This window comes from Mustela putorius, unplaced genomic scaffold, assembly GCF_011764305.1.
Source record: "Mustela putorius furo isolate JIRA1106 unplaced genomic scaffold, ASM1176430v1.1 tig00003858_pilon_pilon_pilon, whole genome shotgun sequence".
NCBI classification, from domain to species: domain Eukaryota; kingdom Metazoa; phylum Chordata; class Mammalia; order Carnivora; family Mustelidae; genus Mustela; species Mustela putorius.
In genome coordinates this window covers 17,850,781-17,867,757 of record NW_025422010.1, presented here as the reverse complement: position 1 = coordinate 17,867,757, position 16,977 = coordinate 17,850,781, and the positions used below count along the sequence as shown (strand labels likewise).

General features: G+C 37.5%; 1 protein-coding gene across 1 annotated transcript in view; it reads right to left on the bottom strand.

Moving 5' to 3' along the window:
* GREB1L (GREB1 like retinoic acid receptor coactivator) overlaps positions 1–16,977 on the bottom strand; it is a 267,253-nt gene that overhangs the window by 65,955 nt on the left and 184,321 nt on the right. The window contains exons 11-16 of the mRNA XM_004742815.3: positions 11,684–11,812; positions 8,382–8,498; positions 7,665–7,784; positions 6,444–6,581; positions 4,466–4,651; positions 173–499 (exon numbers count right to left, since the gene is read on the bottom strand). Of these exons, the coding sequence (XP_004742872.2) occupies positions 173–499; positions 4,466–4,651; positions 6,444–6,581; positions 7,665–7,784; positions 8,382–8,498; positions 11,684–11,812 (1,017 nt within the window). The remainder of the gene's footprint in view (positions 1–172; positions 500–4,465; positions 4,652–6,443; positions 6,582–7,664; positions 7,785–8,381; positions 8,499–11,683; positions 11,813–16,977) is intronic.

The following is a 16,977-nucleotide window of genomic DNA, read 5'->3' as shown; positions in this document are numbered from 1 at the left end:
CTGACATGAGGAGAAAAACAAAAGTTAAAATTAGGAGGAAGAACTCAAATGGGAGCAATTAACTAGACATTAATTACATGGATGCTTGAAACACCCAATAAATAGTTTTCAAATGGAGAAATAATTGAATGAATGGATTAAAAAAAACCCAAACACCCCAAACATTACTCACCTAACACTACCACACAAAATTCGTTTCCTCTGATTTTTGAAGCACAAATTGCCACCACATAATCTGGTAGTCTTTGATAGTGTCTCATTTCACTGAGAGTCCTCAGTGTCTCTGAAATGCCTTCGGCCAAAGAGTTTTGGGTCACGATCACATGAACCAAGTCTTGAGATACGCTGGCAATTAGTCTCGCAAGCCAGGGGAGTTGTCCTGGAGACACAGGGGTACACTGAGCACCCAGCTGCAGGGCTCTCTCTCTCAGAGTAAATTCCTGCATAGCCTTCAGCATGATTTGCTCAAATTCTTCCCTGAGAGGTATCTGATCAGGACCTAAATTGAAGAGAATTACAGCTAGAATTTAAAACACATCACAGCCAGAAAAGAGAGAAAAACACACGTACATTAGTGTGTAGTCCTTTTAAGTCCACTGTATTCCACAGGCAAAAGAACTCTTTCCTGTTGTGGCCACAAGCACAGAGGCCCTGCTAACCATTTTCCACCATGAAATTACCTTCTCTCTGTGTCAATATTAAACACAAATGTAGGCTTCTGTTCTCCTTTATGCTAATCTTGATATTTTTAAAAAGAGGATGTTCTCTGAGTCCGCTGTATGCCTTTGGGGTGGTCACTGAAGGTGGTATATTTGTTGACCTGTTAAACTTGTTGTTACTGATACGATTAATGACTCAGGAAGGAAGAAGCTAACCTATCAGCATAACCAACTTTAGGTTTCACTTGTTTCACATTTTATTTATAGCTACTTTGAAAAACATCTTAATGTATTGCTTCTGTAGTTAATTTTAGGAATACTGTCCATAAGAAAATAAAGTTCAACTATTTTTCACTTCTGATTTTTATTTAGGCAGAATGTAACTGTCACCTAGCTGGTCCCCAGCATTCTGGGTTGTTAAGGATGGCATTGGGTCCTCTCTTCTTGTGGCGGTTACAGCTAAATTTATATGGGTGACCTACAGCCCCTGGTATTAGGGAGATTTTATTTCTCTGATTCTCTTTAGAAACTCAACCAGTCTTTAGGACAAAACAAGCAAGTTAATGTTTGGCACCCAAGTGACTCAAATCAACTCTGACGTTTAGTTTCAATTGAAGCCAGTGAGGCTATGGTCACCCCCTCTCTTCAGTCATCTCTTCTGCTGTGCAGACCCGAGATCTGAAAGTCAAGCTCTGCTAGACAGATACAGACTGTATCTGGGTCACTGTCTGTGACCTGAGATCAGGCAATAATTTCACAACCCAAGGCTAAAAATCCCCTTGGGAAAGAACACAGGTTTTAAGGGACTGGACTTCTGTATGAGGAGGTATCTTGAATGAACCAGAAATCTTTCCTTCCTTAAAAGGGATTTAAGTGGCCTTCCAGGCCCCCACCCACATTCTCTAGGAAAGTAAGAAAATGAAGGTTTAGTCATATTTTCAGGATATGGGCAAATAAATAAAATATTATCTATTGTAAAAATAATTTAAATTGGAGAAAACATGGTTTTCCACGATTGGTTAGATGCGAGAGGGAGGGAGACTGAAATCCTCTCAGAGTGTTTTCCTGCTGTCCATGGAAAGCGAGCAAGAACCCTGCAGTGTTTACATTGTGTTAATATTTCTTATGTCCTCCCCAGTCACTTGCTAGAGGGAGGGGGATGCCTTCTTATCACCTGGGAGCCACTAAAGCTTCTGTCTTCATTCTGCTTTATCCAATTAGCATCATGGTTAGTGGTCACTAGGTACATACTAGGTAGTGAGCTTAAAGTATACAGATTTGCATTGACTCTACAAATGAGATGAAGGGAAGGTGGCTGTCTATTGAAAGCTTTCTTCCATCAGAACAAATGATATCCAAAAGCAAGTGGCTTTGCTGCCATTCCCCACAGCCTCTCATAGACCTCCTGGAGGCCCAGAGGCCTGCTGACTAGGTGTGTTCGTAAGATCTGCTCCAAACCATGATTGAGTAACATGTTCTCAGTGTAATCAGTTTCAAATATAAAGGCATTCTGGGAATATAAAATTATGATACATGTTCATAGCATTTTCCATTGCCTTAAAACTAACTTTTACAGAATTTTGACTGGATTCCTGTTAGGAATTGAGAAATAGAGGAAAATGTACCAAAGTTTAAATGAGGCAAGAGAGCAAAATGTCTTGCTTCCAATCGCCTCCCATCATTTCTTCATCTTTAGCCTTTATAGTTAAATTGCAGGAGCTTTTCCTCCACTTCCCACAAGCTTGATAATAGTAATTTTCCCCCCATTAACTGTTCCAGTAACTCAGGTTAGCCTAGGCATCAGCTCTGATGGCTTTTCAGATAGGGCTACCTTCATAAGAAGAGAAAAGGTTCCAACAAATTCAGAGCCCTCCAATAATCACTGGATTTGATGATTTTACTTTCTATTTCAAAAGATTTTCAGGCTGTGTAATAATAAATTGATTAAAAAAAAACTGACTGTAGTTAAAGGGCTCTTCCTTCTGAAGAATCTTACTTTTCTTTTTCCCTATTATGTCCAGGTAACTGAATCATAAAAGTATTAGACCTGTTCTTTAAAAGCTTAGATTTTTAAAAAAATCTATCTATAAAGCATATGTAAAAAAATATTCTTCCTGCCTTCTTCAAAGCCTTCAGAGGCAAAATAAACAAACAAACTACAAAAAAGCAAAAACTCAAAGACTCCAGAAGAAAGTTGCTGAGGAGAAGATGTGTCCTAAGGTACAAAATTTAGATTAAAAAAAAAAAAGCCATTTGTGTTGCACACTGAGAGATATATTAATTGGTTGCCAGAGAAAGTCTAGAAAGAACGAACTGATCCCACAGGGCAGAGAAGACAGGTCTAATTCAATGGAGATTTTTCTTTTTTTAAGATAAGAGCTTTTAGTTATTTGAGGAGAGACATTTTGTTTTGGCCATTTAGTTTTAATTAACTTGGACTTTGATATTTAAAATTGTTATTCAGGTTGAAAAAATACTGTACCCAATGGCTTGGTTTGCCAATAGCATTACTCTATGGGGGGTTGTGTTACTAATTATGGGTGCATCAAGAAGCTGGTTTTAGATCTTGGAACATAGTTGGAAGTCAGTGCATGCAGCAATTAAAATTATGACATCAAGTGAGCTGCAGGCACAGGTGGTTTTTATAATTTTATTAGCCATTCATCAGCATGATTAGCAAGTCTTAGGTTTATCATCAAAGTGACTCCTAAGCTATCCAAAGTCTTGCAAGTTTCAAAAAGCCCATGTCATAGCAGGCCTTCAGACTCTCAGGGCACCAAGCCTTATAGCTGTAGTTGCTAGCTGATGGCCCAAAGACTGAATCTGGCTGGCTGAAGCTTCTTTTTTGTTTTTAATATTGTTTAGCCCAGTATTTTCATTGTTTAACACTTCGGTATCTCCAAACATTAAGATAATTCACAAGAGGGCAGATAAAATTTCTAATGTGTAATTTTTCATCTTGAGCCTTTTCCAAAGTAAATCAGTGGCTTGAAGTCTTAGAGTGAATGTATAATTAGGTTGCATATTAGATGACCTGCTGCAGTTTGCAAAATAAAGGACATTGCAATGTAAATGTTGCTGAGCCCCTGACAGCATTGTCAGGGCACCGGCACACACCCACTGTGGACCTCAGGAGGACATATCAAATAGAGGAAGTGAAAGGTTCATGACCTATGTATCTCCCTTACCCTGTAGCCTAAAGAACCTTTCAGGGAGGTCCACAGATACTGCCTTAATGAAGGAAAACATGATGGGACTGCATCAAAGGTGTGTAGCTGGAGAAGAAAAAAAAAAAAAGGATGTAGGGACAGTGGCTGAACAAGATAGAAAGGCTAAGTAGAAAACCGTAAAATAATGGTCTAAGGCAATGGCTTCGTTTGTATTCCAGATGACAGCTGCACTTTCGGAAGGATGGTTGGCTAGACTCCCCAAGGGAGGAAGGTGCCCATGGCACAGCCCTTCTGCCTGTATGAACTGGAGACCTTAGGGCCATCACGATACTGGACACTAGGTGGCGCAATTTCTCTCTTCTAGGACCCAAAGAGGCCCTCAAGAAGCCAGAGAGGTGAGCAAGGAGATAAATGGAGTGGAGGGAAGGCAAGTGGCAGAAGTAGGAAAGAAATGGGAAAGGAAAGGGAACAGTCATAGAGAGTAGGGTTGAAGGAAGGGAACATTAGAAATGAAAAGGGGAAACTAAAAACTGGACAAGTGGATGAATGTGAGAAAGTAGGGAAAGAAAGGAAAAAAGCGTGATGCAAAAAAGAATAAGAATTATCACCACCAAATAATTATTGCAAATCACTTACCTAGCCGTACAAGATACTGTATCGTCAGAAGAATCATGTTTTCGACGCTCAGGAGTTGGCTGCCAGTCAACCCTAAGTGTTCCAAATCTTTGTTTTCCAACTGTGAAATCTTGTAGCAATTCACCAGCAGAGGACTCACAACAATGTCACCAACATTTCCATAGAAATAGGGTAAAGTGCCATAGCCTGCCCCAACAGAAGTAGGTCAATAAAATTCAACATTTCTTTTTATTTTTTTTTAAATTTTATTTTATTTATTTTTTTAAAATTATTTATTTATTTATTTATTTATTTATTTATTTATGAGAGAGCATGAGAGGGTAGGTCAGAGGGAGAAGCAGACTCCCCATGGAGCTGGGAGCCTGATGTGGGACTTGATCCAAGGACCCCAGAATCATGACCCAAGCCGAAGGCAGTCGCCCAACCAACTAAGCCACCCAGTTGTCCCTAATATTTCTTTTTTAAAGGTATGTGTGCCCAGCTAGGATCAAAGATGTTTAACAAAGTTTCCTGCCCCCTAGATGAGAATTCTAGGGAATTCCCTCAGATGCTTCCGAATTCTACCCTTACATTAAATCAGATGAACAAAAAGCAAAAGACTCAGATGGTATCATCTCTGTTTCTCACAGAAGGGACATGTTAATTTTTAATGTGCCCTAGAGGATTGATGATAATTTGCAAAACATCTCTGTATCCTTTTGCAAAACTTCAATGACAAATTATTTTCTAATAAAATTCTTGATCAAGTTTCTTTCAACATAAGAAGCCAGAAAACAAACCACAATAACTTAATTTCTTTCCTGAGGTTTTCTTAAACATTTAAAAAAGCTAACAAACTCAGTGATGACCAGCAATATTCTCTTAGTCACAGGTACATGCACGTTCCTACCCTTTGTGTTATCTTAGTTATTTTTATGTTCTCAAATGTCAGTAAATAGCCTTGAATTATCTTAGAAGTAGATAGGACAAAAATGTGTTGAAAATATACCCTGTACTGGTGGTGTGGTAAAAACAGGGGTAGTCTCTCTGTTTGAGACTTTCTAAAAGGCAGACACGACAGGTTCCCTATGTTCTACATATCTTTCCAAGGTTTAGCTCCAGTATGCACACCACTCAAATGTTTAATAAAGACGTTTTGACCATATGGAATTTAAACAACTGAGATTCTCCCAGTGCCTATAGGCCCAGGAGCGGTAGGTAGGACAGCCTGATAAAGGACAGGGCTTGAAGCAAAACCATCTATGTCGGTAGGCTCAAGTCAACCAAAAGAAGCAGATAACACCGCATATAGACATACCCTAAAGATCCAGGGAGGCTAAACACTCCATCTATTTAGTCCCAAAGGTAAAGCAGGAAGTCACCTTCTGACCTAGAACAGTCCCAGGATGAAGTAATTCTTGATGGGGGTCTGAAAAGCATTAAGTTAGTCCTGGATTCCAGGGCCCTCTAAATTTCTACACCTCCACTTATAGACATTTTGGAAAGACTCAGACTGTGTAAAGATAAGTGGTTTGCAGACGCTTCCCCATGCAGCTCTGGGACCTCTTGGTTTTCCCAAAGGGGGTCTGTTAGCTGGTTCAGCTTGTTTCTTTTCTCTGTGGTTTGACTAGAACGCCTTTTCCCCTTCAGGACCCAGCTGAAACGTCACCTCTGACAAGTCCTCTCAGAATCCCTCCAGGCAGAGTTAAGCTTTCTCTCTTTTGAGTTCTTGGTTGCAAACCACAAGTTTCACAATATTGTTTACATGACAGACTCCCCACAAAACAGTGCTCCCTATGGGCAAAAAGGCTTTCTCTTATTCCCAATTTCTAGTTACATGTTTAACAGCATGAGTGAGCTGATTGATAAAAGCTGAAAGAATCAATATAAGAATGAATGAATACATGCATGAACATATGGGTAATTGCACAAACACTGAAATGGAGAAACAGACCCAGATCCCAGCAGACACAGGCAACCTGGAATGCCTTTCCCTTACCTATCAGAATTACTGGTCTAACTCCTGAGTTACTCAGCAGGTTTTCAGGAACAATTACAGTTTCCCCTGCAGGAATGGGTCGAGGTTGTAAAATTCCAGTTAATGGGGTCTGTGGAACTGGAGCAGATAAAAGGGACTCTGGAAAGAAAGTTGTTTGACGAAGGATTAGACATGAAAGCTAAATGAAATACCATTGAAATCAACATAGTCTTAATACTTTTAGAAGTTTTAGAAGTTTAAAGGTTCATTTTTTTAAATTAGAGCAATTCATGTTTACTATATAAAATTAGAAGAGAAAAACAGAAGGAAAAAAACCCAATCATAATCACATCATCAGGAGATAACTACTGTTTAGTATTTTCATACTATTTTCTTCTAATTGTTTTTCCACATGCAATCTTTTGGATTCTGTTTTGTATTTAATACCCTCCATCCTCATCCCAATTTTCCATGCCTTATTTACTCATTATAGAAAATTTGAAAAATACAGAAAAGAGTGAAGAAGAATAAACTCATCATTAATCAGTACTATCTGATTAATAGAGACAAACACAGTAGCATAATTCTTTGTTTATACAGCATCTCTATGTAGTCTTTAAAACTTTAAAGACTTTAAAGTTTTAAAGACTACATAGACTACTATAAAACTTAGAGTCTTTAAGTTTTTAAAGAATCCCATTTATGTCTTAGAATTCGTATATTTAAATTTGTGCTTAGTACAAGGTAGACCGGTGTTTACACATTTACCAGTAGGTTCCCAATGGCCATGACTTAGTTATTATAAAGGAGAACCAGTTGGTTTTTTTTAGGTTTCTAGCCACAGACTAAGTCGTCCAGGCCAGAAATAAGATGTGCATGTCACATAAAGGAACCAGATAACAGGAAAACATGTCTAACACCACAAATGGCAAAGCAAACCCATTTGTGCCCTATGATGCTGGGTTAGTAGCATCATCCCTATGTAAAGAATGGTTTATTGATACTTTGGGTCCAAACAAAGCCAGAGGTTGAATTAAGATCTGTTGTGATGGCCCATGTACTTTCAGGGAAGGCAGATACAATGGGGACAAAATATCAGCTACTATTAATTTCCTTACATAATACTGGACACAATGGTTGGTTAAGGAAATTTATCTTCAAAGGTTCAAGGATAGAACAGGAGTAGAAGATAATTTTGCTAATTCAAAAAAACTGAAAACCCATCTTCTGTTGAAATCTTACCAGTTCTTGAAAGAGGGCGGACTGTAGGAACAGGTACAACTAAACCAGGTTGTGGGACAGGTGACCCAGGATACCATCCCCGGTGTCGTTTCTTTGGTGGCCCAGAAATGAACATGGTAGCTGAAGGCAAAAAGAAAGATGAGCCTTGTCCTTAGCAGTGGTAGAAAGGAGAGAATTTAACATAACATCGAGCTTTTAATTTGATTATACTCAGAAAGTCTGAGCACTCTTCTAGAGGTAAAGATAAAATTAGAAAAATCACCCTAACAATACCACCTAACATTTGGATGTTGTTTTGCCATATACAGTTTTACCCAGATGATTTCATTTAATTCTATCAACAACACTCTGAAGTTGTATGGTAAGTATATTGTTACGCCCGGTTTGTAGATGGCAAAAGGAAAGCTCAGATTTACCCAGGGTCAGGGAACAGAGAGGAACCTTGATCTCTGTAGTCTGGTCAACAAAGCTCATGGTTTTCCAAGACACTTCCTTATACATTTGTTTCAACATTATTTTCTAGCTAGGCTCATACTTGTCAATCACCAAGATCTTTAACCATCATTGTTCACACCAATCATAAACCTTCAAAACCTTCAATGAGAAGGTAAGGAAAAGCTCGGAGTGCACTGTCAGATAATTCATCATTTCAAATTTCATAGCACTTCTTTCATAGTTAAGGTGCGTTATTTCAAAACTCTAAGATGGGTATCATACCTTGGTCTCCTGATGCATAGCTAGGTCTTGGTGACAAAGAGTAATTCCCTGGGCGAGCTGGAGTGGAGCTGGCTGCACTGCTCTTCCCTCCATGGCTACTGTTTCCATTAGCAGCATCTGTAGCACACAAGAGGAATGCTCAGAACAGGGGCTGAGCAGCACACTGCATTCTGGGGCCTTGCAACCACACCATAAACCTCAACTCCAGGATTCAAAGACATCTCACTGACAGGACAGCCACGGTGTAGAACCGACTACAACCATCAGAGTAGTACCCTCTTTTAGATGAAATGTCTCCTACAAATAATCTTCTAGGATCCCAAGAGATCTTTTAGAATCACTTTCAGTGATGTCTTTGGAGATGGTGGGTGGAAAAAAAGAGAAAATTGTGTTTTTTAAAATTTTGTATCTTGGAAATATTCAAATGTATACAAAAGTAGAATAGTGTAATAAACTACATACCTACCACCCAGCCTTAGCATTTATCAACACATGGCCAATCTTGCTTTAGATAAATATAGATTAAGATACTTCCTCTCTTTTCCTCCTCACACAACATTCTTACATACTTACTCTAGATTATTTTGGAGAAAACTTATTTATATTCTTTCATCTATAAATATTTCTGTATGAGTTTCTAAAAGAAAAGAGCTCCTAAAACTTAACTCTAATTTCATTATTCTACTTAAAATTGACAGTGATTAGTAAATCCTTAATGCCAAATATCCCATCTGTGTTCAAATTTCCCCCCAGTTATCTCAGAAATGTTTTTTTTTACAGTGGGTTTTCTCAAATTGGGGTTTAAAAAGGATTTACACATTGAATTTAGTTTTTATGTCCCTTAAGCCCCCTTTTTAAAAGCTTACATTTATTAATTAATACAATAATATAATAAAATATTTAGGGGTGCCTACGTAGCTCAGTTGGCTAAGCATCTGCCTTTGGCTCAGGTCATGATCCTGGAGTTCTGGGATGGAGCTCTGTGTCAGGCTCTCTGCTGGGTGGGGAGCCTGCTTCTCCCTCTCCCTCTGCCTGCCACTCTTCCTACTTATGCTCTCTCTCTCTTTCTCTCTCTCTCTGTCAAGTAAATAAACTTTTAAAAAATCTTTAAAAAATATTCAGTTAGTGTTTGCATTTCATGGACTCTCTCACAAATTTTAAAAATAGTTTGTTTAAATCAGGATAAGGTCATACTACAATGAGATTTAGGATAATGTCATTTTTGCTGAGAAATTTTCCAGCCTCAGTCAGTATAGTGTCAGTCACATCCCCTTTTGTCCCCTCCTGGAACCTCCTTTAATCCATAGGATTCCCCTTCTTCTTTTTATTTCTTCCATTTAATCTGCTGAAAATCTGGCAGAATTTTTCCTTTTCTGAATTTTGCTGATTGGTTATCTATGACATCATTTAACACCCCCCTCCATTTCCTACATACTAATTGTTAGATATAGAGGCTCACTCAGATTTAGGTTTTGGTTTTTGGGCAAGAGTATCTCATAAATACTGTCATATTCTTCCATCAGCAGGTACACAATAACTGGCTTTCTTTCTTCTTGTCATGTTAACATAGGTCAGTGGGTTTAAGAGTTGTTAACCTAATTCTCAAATTATAAAGTTGTCCATGACTGGGGGACGTGGGTGGCTCATTAGGTTAAGTGTCTGACTGCAGCAGCTCAGGTCATGATCCCAGGGGCCTGGGCTCCAGTCCCACATCAGGCTCCTTGCTCAGCAGGGAGTCTGCTTCTCACTCTCCCTCTGCTGCTTCCCCTCCTTGTGCTCTCTCTCTTTCTCTCTCCGTAAAATAAGTAAACAAAATCTTAAAAAAAAAAATTGTCCATCAGCCCTTCATCTGATGGTTTTAGCAACCATGCTGGTTACTGCCAGGATCCATCATTTTATTAACTTGTACACATTTATAATCTAACCAGAAGGTGGATCCTGCAAGAACTGTTGGAACAGAATAAGAATAAATGTGGTCAGAATAAATGATGATGCCTAACTGTTACAAAGATTCCAAGAACGGTAAGTTCTCCTTCTTCTCATTCTTCCTCTCCCTCTCAGACCATTTCTTTTCCTTAGACACTGGAATTTTCTAAAATGTTATCTTTAGTTAACAGCTTGCCTTACCCCACATTTCTCTGTATCAAATCCTATTTACTCTGGTGATTTTAATCTCAGGTACAATAAAGTAGATGCCTGTTGAACCGATCCACTTGGACATTTCATGGGTATCTCAAATTCAGCATGTCCACAGTTGAACTCACATTCTCCTCCTGGAGAACCTGCTCCTCCTTCTTATTTCCTCTTACGTAACTGCATCACATCACCATTAGCAGACAGATGGGTACAAACCAAGACCACTTCTTCCGCTTCTTGCTTACATTAATCACTCAAATTCTGTGGATTTTACTTCCTGAGTTGTTCTCCAATCTGTTTCCTCTTCTCGAGCCTATTATTACCCAAGTCAAGGACTTCATCATTCCCCCTAACTAATGAAATGACCCCCAACTAGTTTTCTACTTCTCTCTCTCTCCTTTTTCTTTTTCTGCCAAGTGAACTAGCTCAAGTTCAAATCAGATCATGTTACTCCTTGGTTCCATAAGTTATAGAGTAAAATTCATGCTTCCCTTGCCCACTACTTGCTCCTTCCCACCACTCCCTGAGTTTTACATTTTATGGTTCTAACAATTCCAAACCACGGGGACATTCCTGTACATATGATACAGCTTCTCTCCTTTCCTTTCCAGCTTTGGTCCTGGATTTCCCCTGAATTTAAAATAGTTTTCCCTCACTCCTCTGTGTAGTGAGTATCTCCTCATAGTTTAAGACCAAGCTCCTCCAAGAACTCATTCTTCATCACTCTAAAATGTTGCACTAAAACTCTTCTCCTCTTTTGTTATCCCCCAGCATATTGTGTATTTACTGCACTGCACTGAAAATATTTCCCTGTAAGTCTGTCTCCTCTCCTAGGTTATAAGGACTTTAGAGGTCAGGGATTGACCCTTATTTTTCTTTGTATCCTCGGTTCCTCAAACTAGCAGGTATCCAAGAAATGTTTGCTGAACAGAACCAACCTGCTCTGTTTCCCCATATGCCAAATGTCATTCCTTGACTCTTCTGGTTGGAGCAAAAACAGTACGAAGCTTTGTATAATAATACAATATTACAGACAGCCCCACTTCTGTCCTCAACTGGCAGGAAAAGAGCTTCTGCTTTCTTCTACCAAATTGTCAATGAGATTTCACACAAGTCTTTTATAGACTATGTATTGAGCAAAGAAATATAAGTGAGGAAAACATCACCTGCGGCAAAAGTCTTCCCTACAACCTGCAAAGATAAAGCCAGTGGCTTCACAACATTCTTATTCCGGGTCAGGTCCTGAGCTCCACTTAAATTGATTGCAGAATTAGCTGGACTGAGAATTGGCGAATCTTGAAAATGAAAGAGGTTGTTCAAATTAGAAACTATTTTATATGCAGGAAGGAAGTTAATTCAGTAAGAATGAGGTGAGAGAAAGCAGATTGTAAAATTTCAGTTTTATCCTTGACCTATTTTAAGAAAGTCAGTTTCTCTGTATTTGGCTTTTTACTTTCTTTTTATGTATTTCACAAAAATTCACTAGAAGATACTATGTGGTGGGTACCAGCCTAAGCACTTTAAATAGATCAATTCACTTAATCCCTATAAAAACTCAAAAAGGTGGGTAGTACCACCTTAAGGAGTAGCTGTCATTTAACTCCGTCGAAGTCATATGATGTGGCATCAAGGATATCATTATGTGCCATATTAGAACTATCTCCACAGTTCCCCTTAAAGTCATATTTTAATGAGATATATTTATCTCTATTCAGATGATTTTGTCATTTGAAAGGTGCACTGCAAACTAAGTCATTGCAAGGTAGGAGAAAGAGCTTTTCTCTAAAAGAAAGTTTCTTTACTTTTCGGAGTAAACTTGAATTAATTTCCCTATGTAATGCCAGGTACATCCAAAAGATGGTTCCTATTTAGATTCAGAAAATAATTCATCCCAGAAAAACCACATGCAAGAGACAGACTATGGGGACCATAAACACTGAAGCCAACGAGAGTTTTCCGAGATGAGTACAGACTCCCCAATCCCTGATTGTACTCTGCCAGAACAGCTTAATCCATTAATACCAGCAAGTGTCAAAAGGGGCCATTAAAACTCTCTGAGAGTTAGAAAAGAAAGAATGCTCCAAACAGCAGGATATTGATGGTACTACATTAGGAATTATCTTAAAGGAAAAAAAAAAGTATTCAGAAGAGTCTGGGTACCTCTGTCAGTTAAGCATCTGCCCTTGGCTCAGGTCATGATCTCAGGGTCCTAGGACAGAGCCCTGCATCCCTCTCTTCTGGCCCCCCAACCCCACTCATGGCTCTCTCTTGCTCACTCCTGCTCTTTCTCTCAAGTAAGTAAATATAAATTAAAAAAAAAAATAAGTATTCATATAGCAGTGTGATTCCTGATGCCTCTAATGAGTGCTCCTCATAGGAACTCAAAAAATTGAAATGGTTCCCTACTGGCTCAGTAGAGTTAACTGCCTCTCTGAGATCAGGGTTTACCACCAGGGAGTGATTTTTAGTCTGCAGGAAGAGCAGAAGCCAGAAACTGCACAGACAACATTACAACAGGAAACTGCAGGAAAACTGGAAGACAGTTTTTCATGTCTTAACAGAGAAACTTACAGTATAGGAATCCCAGGTAAGTTTGCTATGCTGTTGAATAGTTTGGTCGTTATGTTTCAGGCAATAGTTGTATTGTTTGGAACAAGGCTAGTAATTTACTACAGTAGTTTATACCTATAATTTTAGTGTATTTCTAATACTCCAGGTAAACAAAAATACACAGGTAAAATGTAGCTTATAAATTATGAAGAGCAATGATTCACCTTATTTTTTTCCAAGTCACTGAATTCAAATTAGCAGAGGCCAATATTTTTAAAATAATGAAAAAGAACAAAGTTAATGTATAGGAATTAATCTTCAGATATATAGGCAATAATCAATAGATAAAATGTCTATAGAAATACACACAACTATATGCAGAAGACTTTGCAGTACTTCTTAATATAATGTCTGGGATTTGTTGATGTATAGGAATGAATTTTCAGATATATAAGGAATAATCAATAGATAAAATGCCTGTAGAAATATACACAACTATATGCAGAAGACTTTGCAGTACTTCTTAATATAATGTCTGGGATTTGTTTCAACATATTGAGGGAAAGAAGGAGAGAGAAAGTAAGATTAAGTAATATTGGCCATGTGCTCATAATTTTGGAACTGGGTGATAGGTCCCTGGTGTTAGTACATTATATTAGTCTCTCTATTTTTAAAAGTTATTTAAATTCCACTTAATAAACAGTGTAGTATCAGTTTCAGGTATACAATATAGAGATTCAACAATTCCATACAATATCCAGTGCTCATCACAACATGTGCACTCATTAATCCCTACCACCTATTTAACCCATCCTCCCTTCTGGTAAACATCAGTTTGTTTTCTATAGTTAAGAGTCTGTTTCTTGGTTTGCCTCTCTCTCACTCTTTTTTTTTCCTCTTTTTTTCCCTTGGCTGGTTTGTTTCTTAAATTCCACATGAGTAAAATCATATGACATTTGTCTTTCTCTGACTTATTTGTTTAACATAATAACTCTGGCTCCATCATGTTGTTGCAAATGGCAAGATTTCATTCTTTTTATGGCAGAGTAATATTCCATTGTGTGTGTATGTACATATGTTGTGTGTTTGTGTGTGTGTGTGTATGTATATGTACATATATATACACTACATTTTCTTTATCCATTCATCAGTTGATGGATTTTGGGCTGTTCCCATAATTCAGCTATTGTAGGTAATGCTGCTATAAACCCTGAGGTGCATGTATCCTTTGTATTAGTATTTTTATATTCTTTGGGTAAATACCTAGTGGTCCAATTTCTGGATCATAGGGTAGATTAATTTTACCTTTTTGAAGAACCTCCATACTGTTTTCTACAGTGGCTTCTCCAGTTTGCATTCCTACCAACAGTGCACAAATATTTCCCTTTCTTCACATCCTTGCCAATACCTGTTGTTTCTTATGTTGTTGGTTTTAGCTATTCTGACAGGTATGAGGTGATATCTCATTGTAGTTTTGATTTGCATTTCACTGATCAGTGATGTTGAACATCTTTTCATGTGTCTATTGACCATCTGTTTGTCTTTTTTAGGAAAATGTCTACTTGTGTTTTCTTCCCATTTTTTAATTGGATTATCTGTCTTTCGAGTGTTGAGTTTTATAAATTCTTTATGTATTTTGGATACTAATCCTTTATCAGATATGTCATGCAAATATCTTCTCCCATTCCATAGTTACCTTTTAGTTTTGTTGATTGTTAGTCTATCTTATATGTATTCTAACTTTCCATATTAAAGATTTCTAAAAATTAAAAAAACACTTCTGAAGTTCATGAAAATAGACCTGAACAAATGTCAAGACATGCCATGTTTCTGAGAAGGAACATTTGATGTCAAAAAGATGAAATCAATCTAAGTTAATTTATAAATTTAATGTGATTCTAGAAAAATACTAACAGGTATAGATACTATTAGAATTACTATAAGAATCATTAGAATGTTTAAAGTAGGCAAATTGATGTGATATTGATATAAAAAACAAATACACAAGGATAGCTGGAAACATTCTGAAAAATAGGAGAAATGAGTCTAATATGAAGCCATAATAAGGCTTAGTATAAAACCTCAGTCAATAAATACTATGGTCTTGGTATATTAGCAGACAAATAGAATAATAGATTTAAAAAGACAGTAAGAAATAGATGCAAATACACAAGAGAATTTAGTATAAGGTAAAGGTAGCAGCCCAAAGCAGCAATGAAGATGAGCCATTCAATAAAGTGTATTGAGGCAATTTGATATGTAAGAAAAAAATTAAGATTGATCCACATCTTACACTAAACACCAAAGTCAAATGACTAAAGATAGACACTTGAGAACTGAAGATACAGAAATAACAGGAAACAACACAGAAAAGTTGATTATCATCTTAAAATGGAAAAGGCCAGACTATTGTTCAAAACATGGAAGCCATTAGAAAAAGGTTTATATATTCAGCTACATTAAAATTTAAGAAATCTGTATGATAAAACACTCTAACCATGCAAACAGTAGCTAGAAGAGCACTGGAGTGGCCATCTCAGAAAACAGAAGGTTTAAGACAAAATATTATTAGAGAAAAAGAACGGGTATTTTATATTGATAAAAGGATTAACCCACCAGGAAAACATAACAATTAAAAACATAAATGTACCTAACAATACAGCCCCAAATTCATGAAGCAAAGACTGATGAATTAGGTAACTCAATAGTAATAGGTGAGACTGTAATATTCCACTTTCCACAATGAACAGAGAAACTAGGGAGATTATTAACAAGGAAACAAAAGACATAAGACATTATAAATCAACTAGACTTAACTGATATCAATAAAACATTCTCCCAACAAAAGCAGAATACGCATTCTTCTCAAGTGCACAAGGGAACACTCTCTAGGACAATCTGTTAGATGATCAAACGAGCCTCAATAAAATTAAAGGAAATGAAATCTTGCAAATTACATTCTCTGACTTCAATGGCCTCAAATAAGCAATCAGTAACCGAAGGAAATCTGAAAAATTCACAAATACGGGGAAATTAACAACACACTCTTAAATAACCAACAGGTCAAAGAAGAAATCAAAGGGAAATTAGATACCACTTTAGGGTAAATGAAAATGAAAACACAATGTATGGAAACTTATGAGATACCTGTAAAGAAGTGTTCAGAGGGAAATTTACAGCTGTAAGTACATATATTAAAACAGAAGAAAGATCTCAAAGAAATAACTAGCCTCTACCTTAAAAATCTAGAAAAAGAGCAAACTAAATCCAAAATAAGCAGAAGAAAAGTAATAAAGACTACAACAGAAATGAATGAATAGGGAATACAGAAATAATCGCAAAAATCAAGAAAACCAAGTTTGCTCTTTGAGTAGCTTAATGAAATTGGCAAACTTTTAGCTAGACTGTCCAAGTAAAAAAAAAAGAGAAAAGACATACATTACTAAAATAAAAAATGGACAGGAGGGCATCACCGGCAACCTTACTTCTAGAAAAAGTTATGAAGGAATGCTGTGAACAACCATATGCCATTATTACAGACTGAATTTTGTCCATCCCCGCCACAAACTCCTCTGCCCACCCCCAGCCTGGCAAAACTATTTTTAAGCCCTACTCCTTTAGAATGTGAAGCTATTTGGAGATAGGATCTTTAAAGAGGTAATTATGCTTAAATGAAGTCATAAGGGTGGGGTGTTAGCCCAACTGGTATTCTTTTCTTTTTTTTCCAAGATTTTTATTTATTTGAGAGAGAGAGTGAAAGGGAGAAGCAGACTCCACACTGAGCAGAGAGACTGATGTGGGGATCGATCCCAGGACCAAAAGATCATGATCTGAGCCGAAGGTCGATGCTAACCAACTGAGTCACCCAGGTGCCCCTGACTGGTGTTCTTAAAAGAAGAGGAAGAGAAAC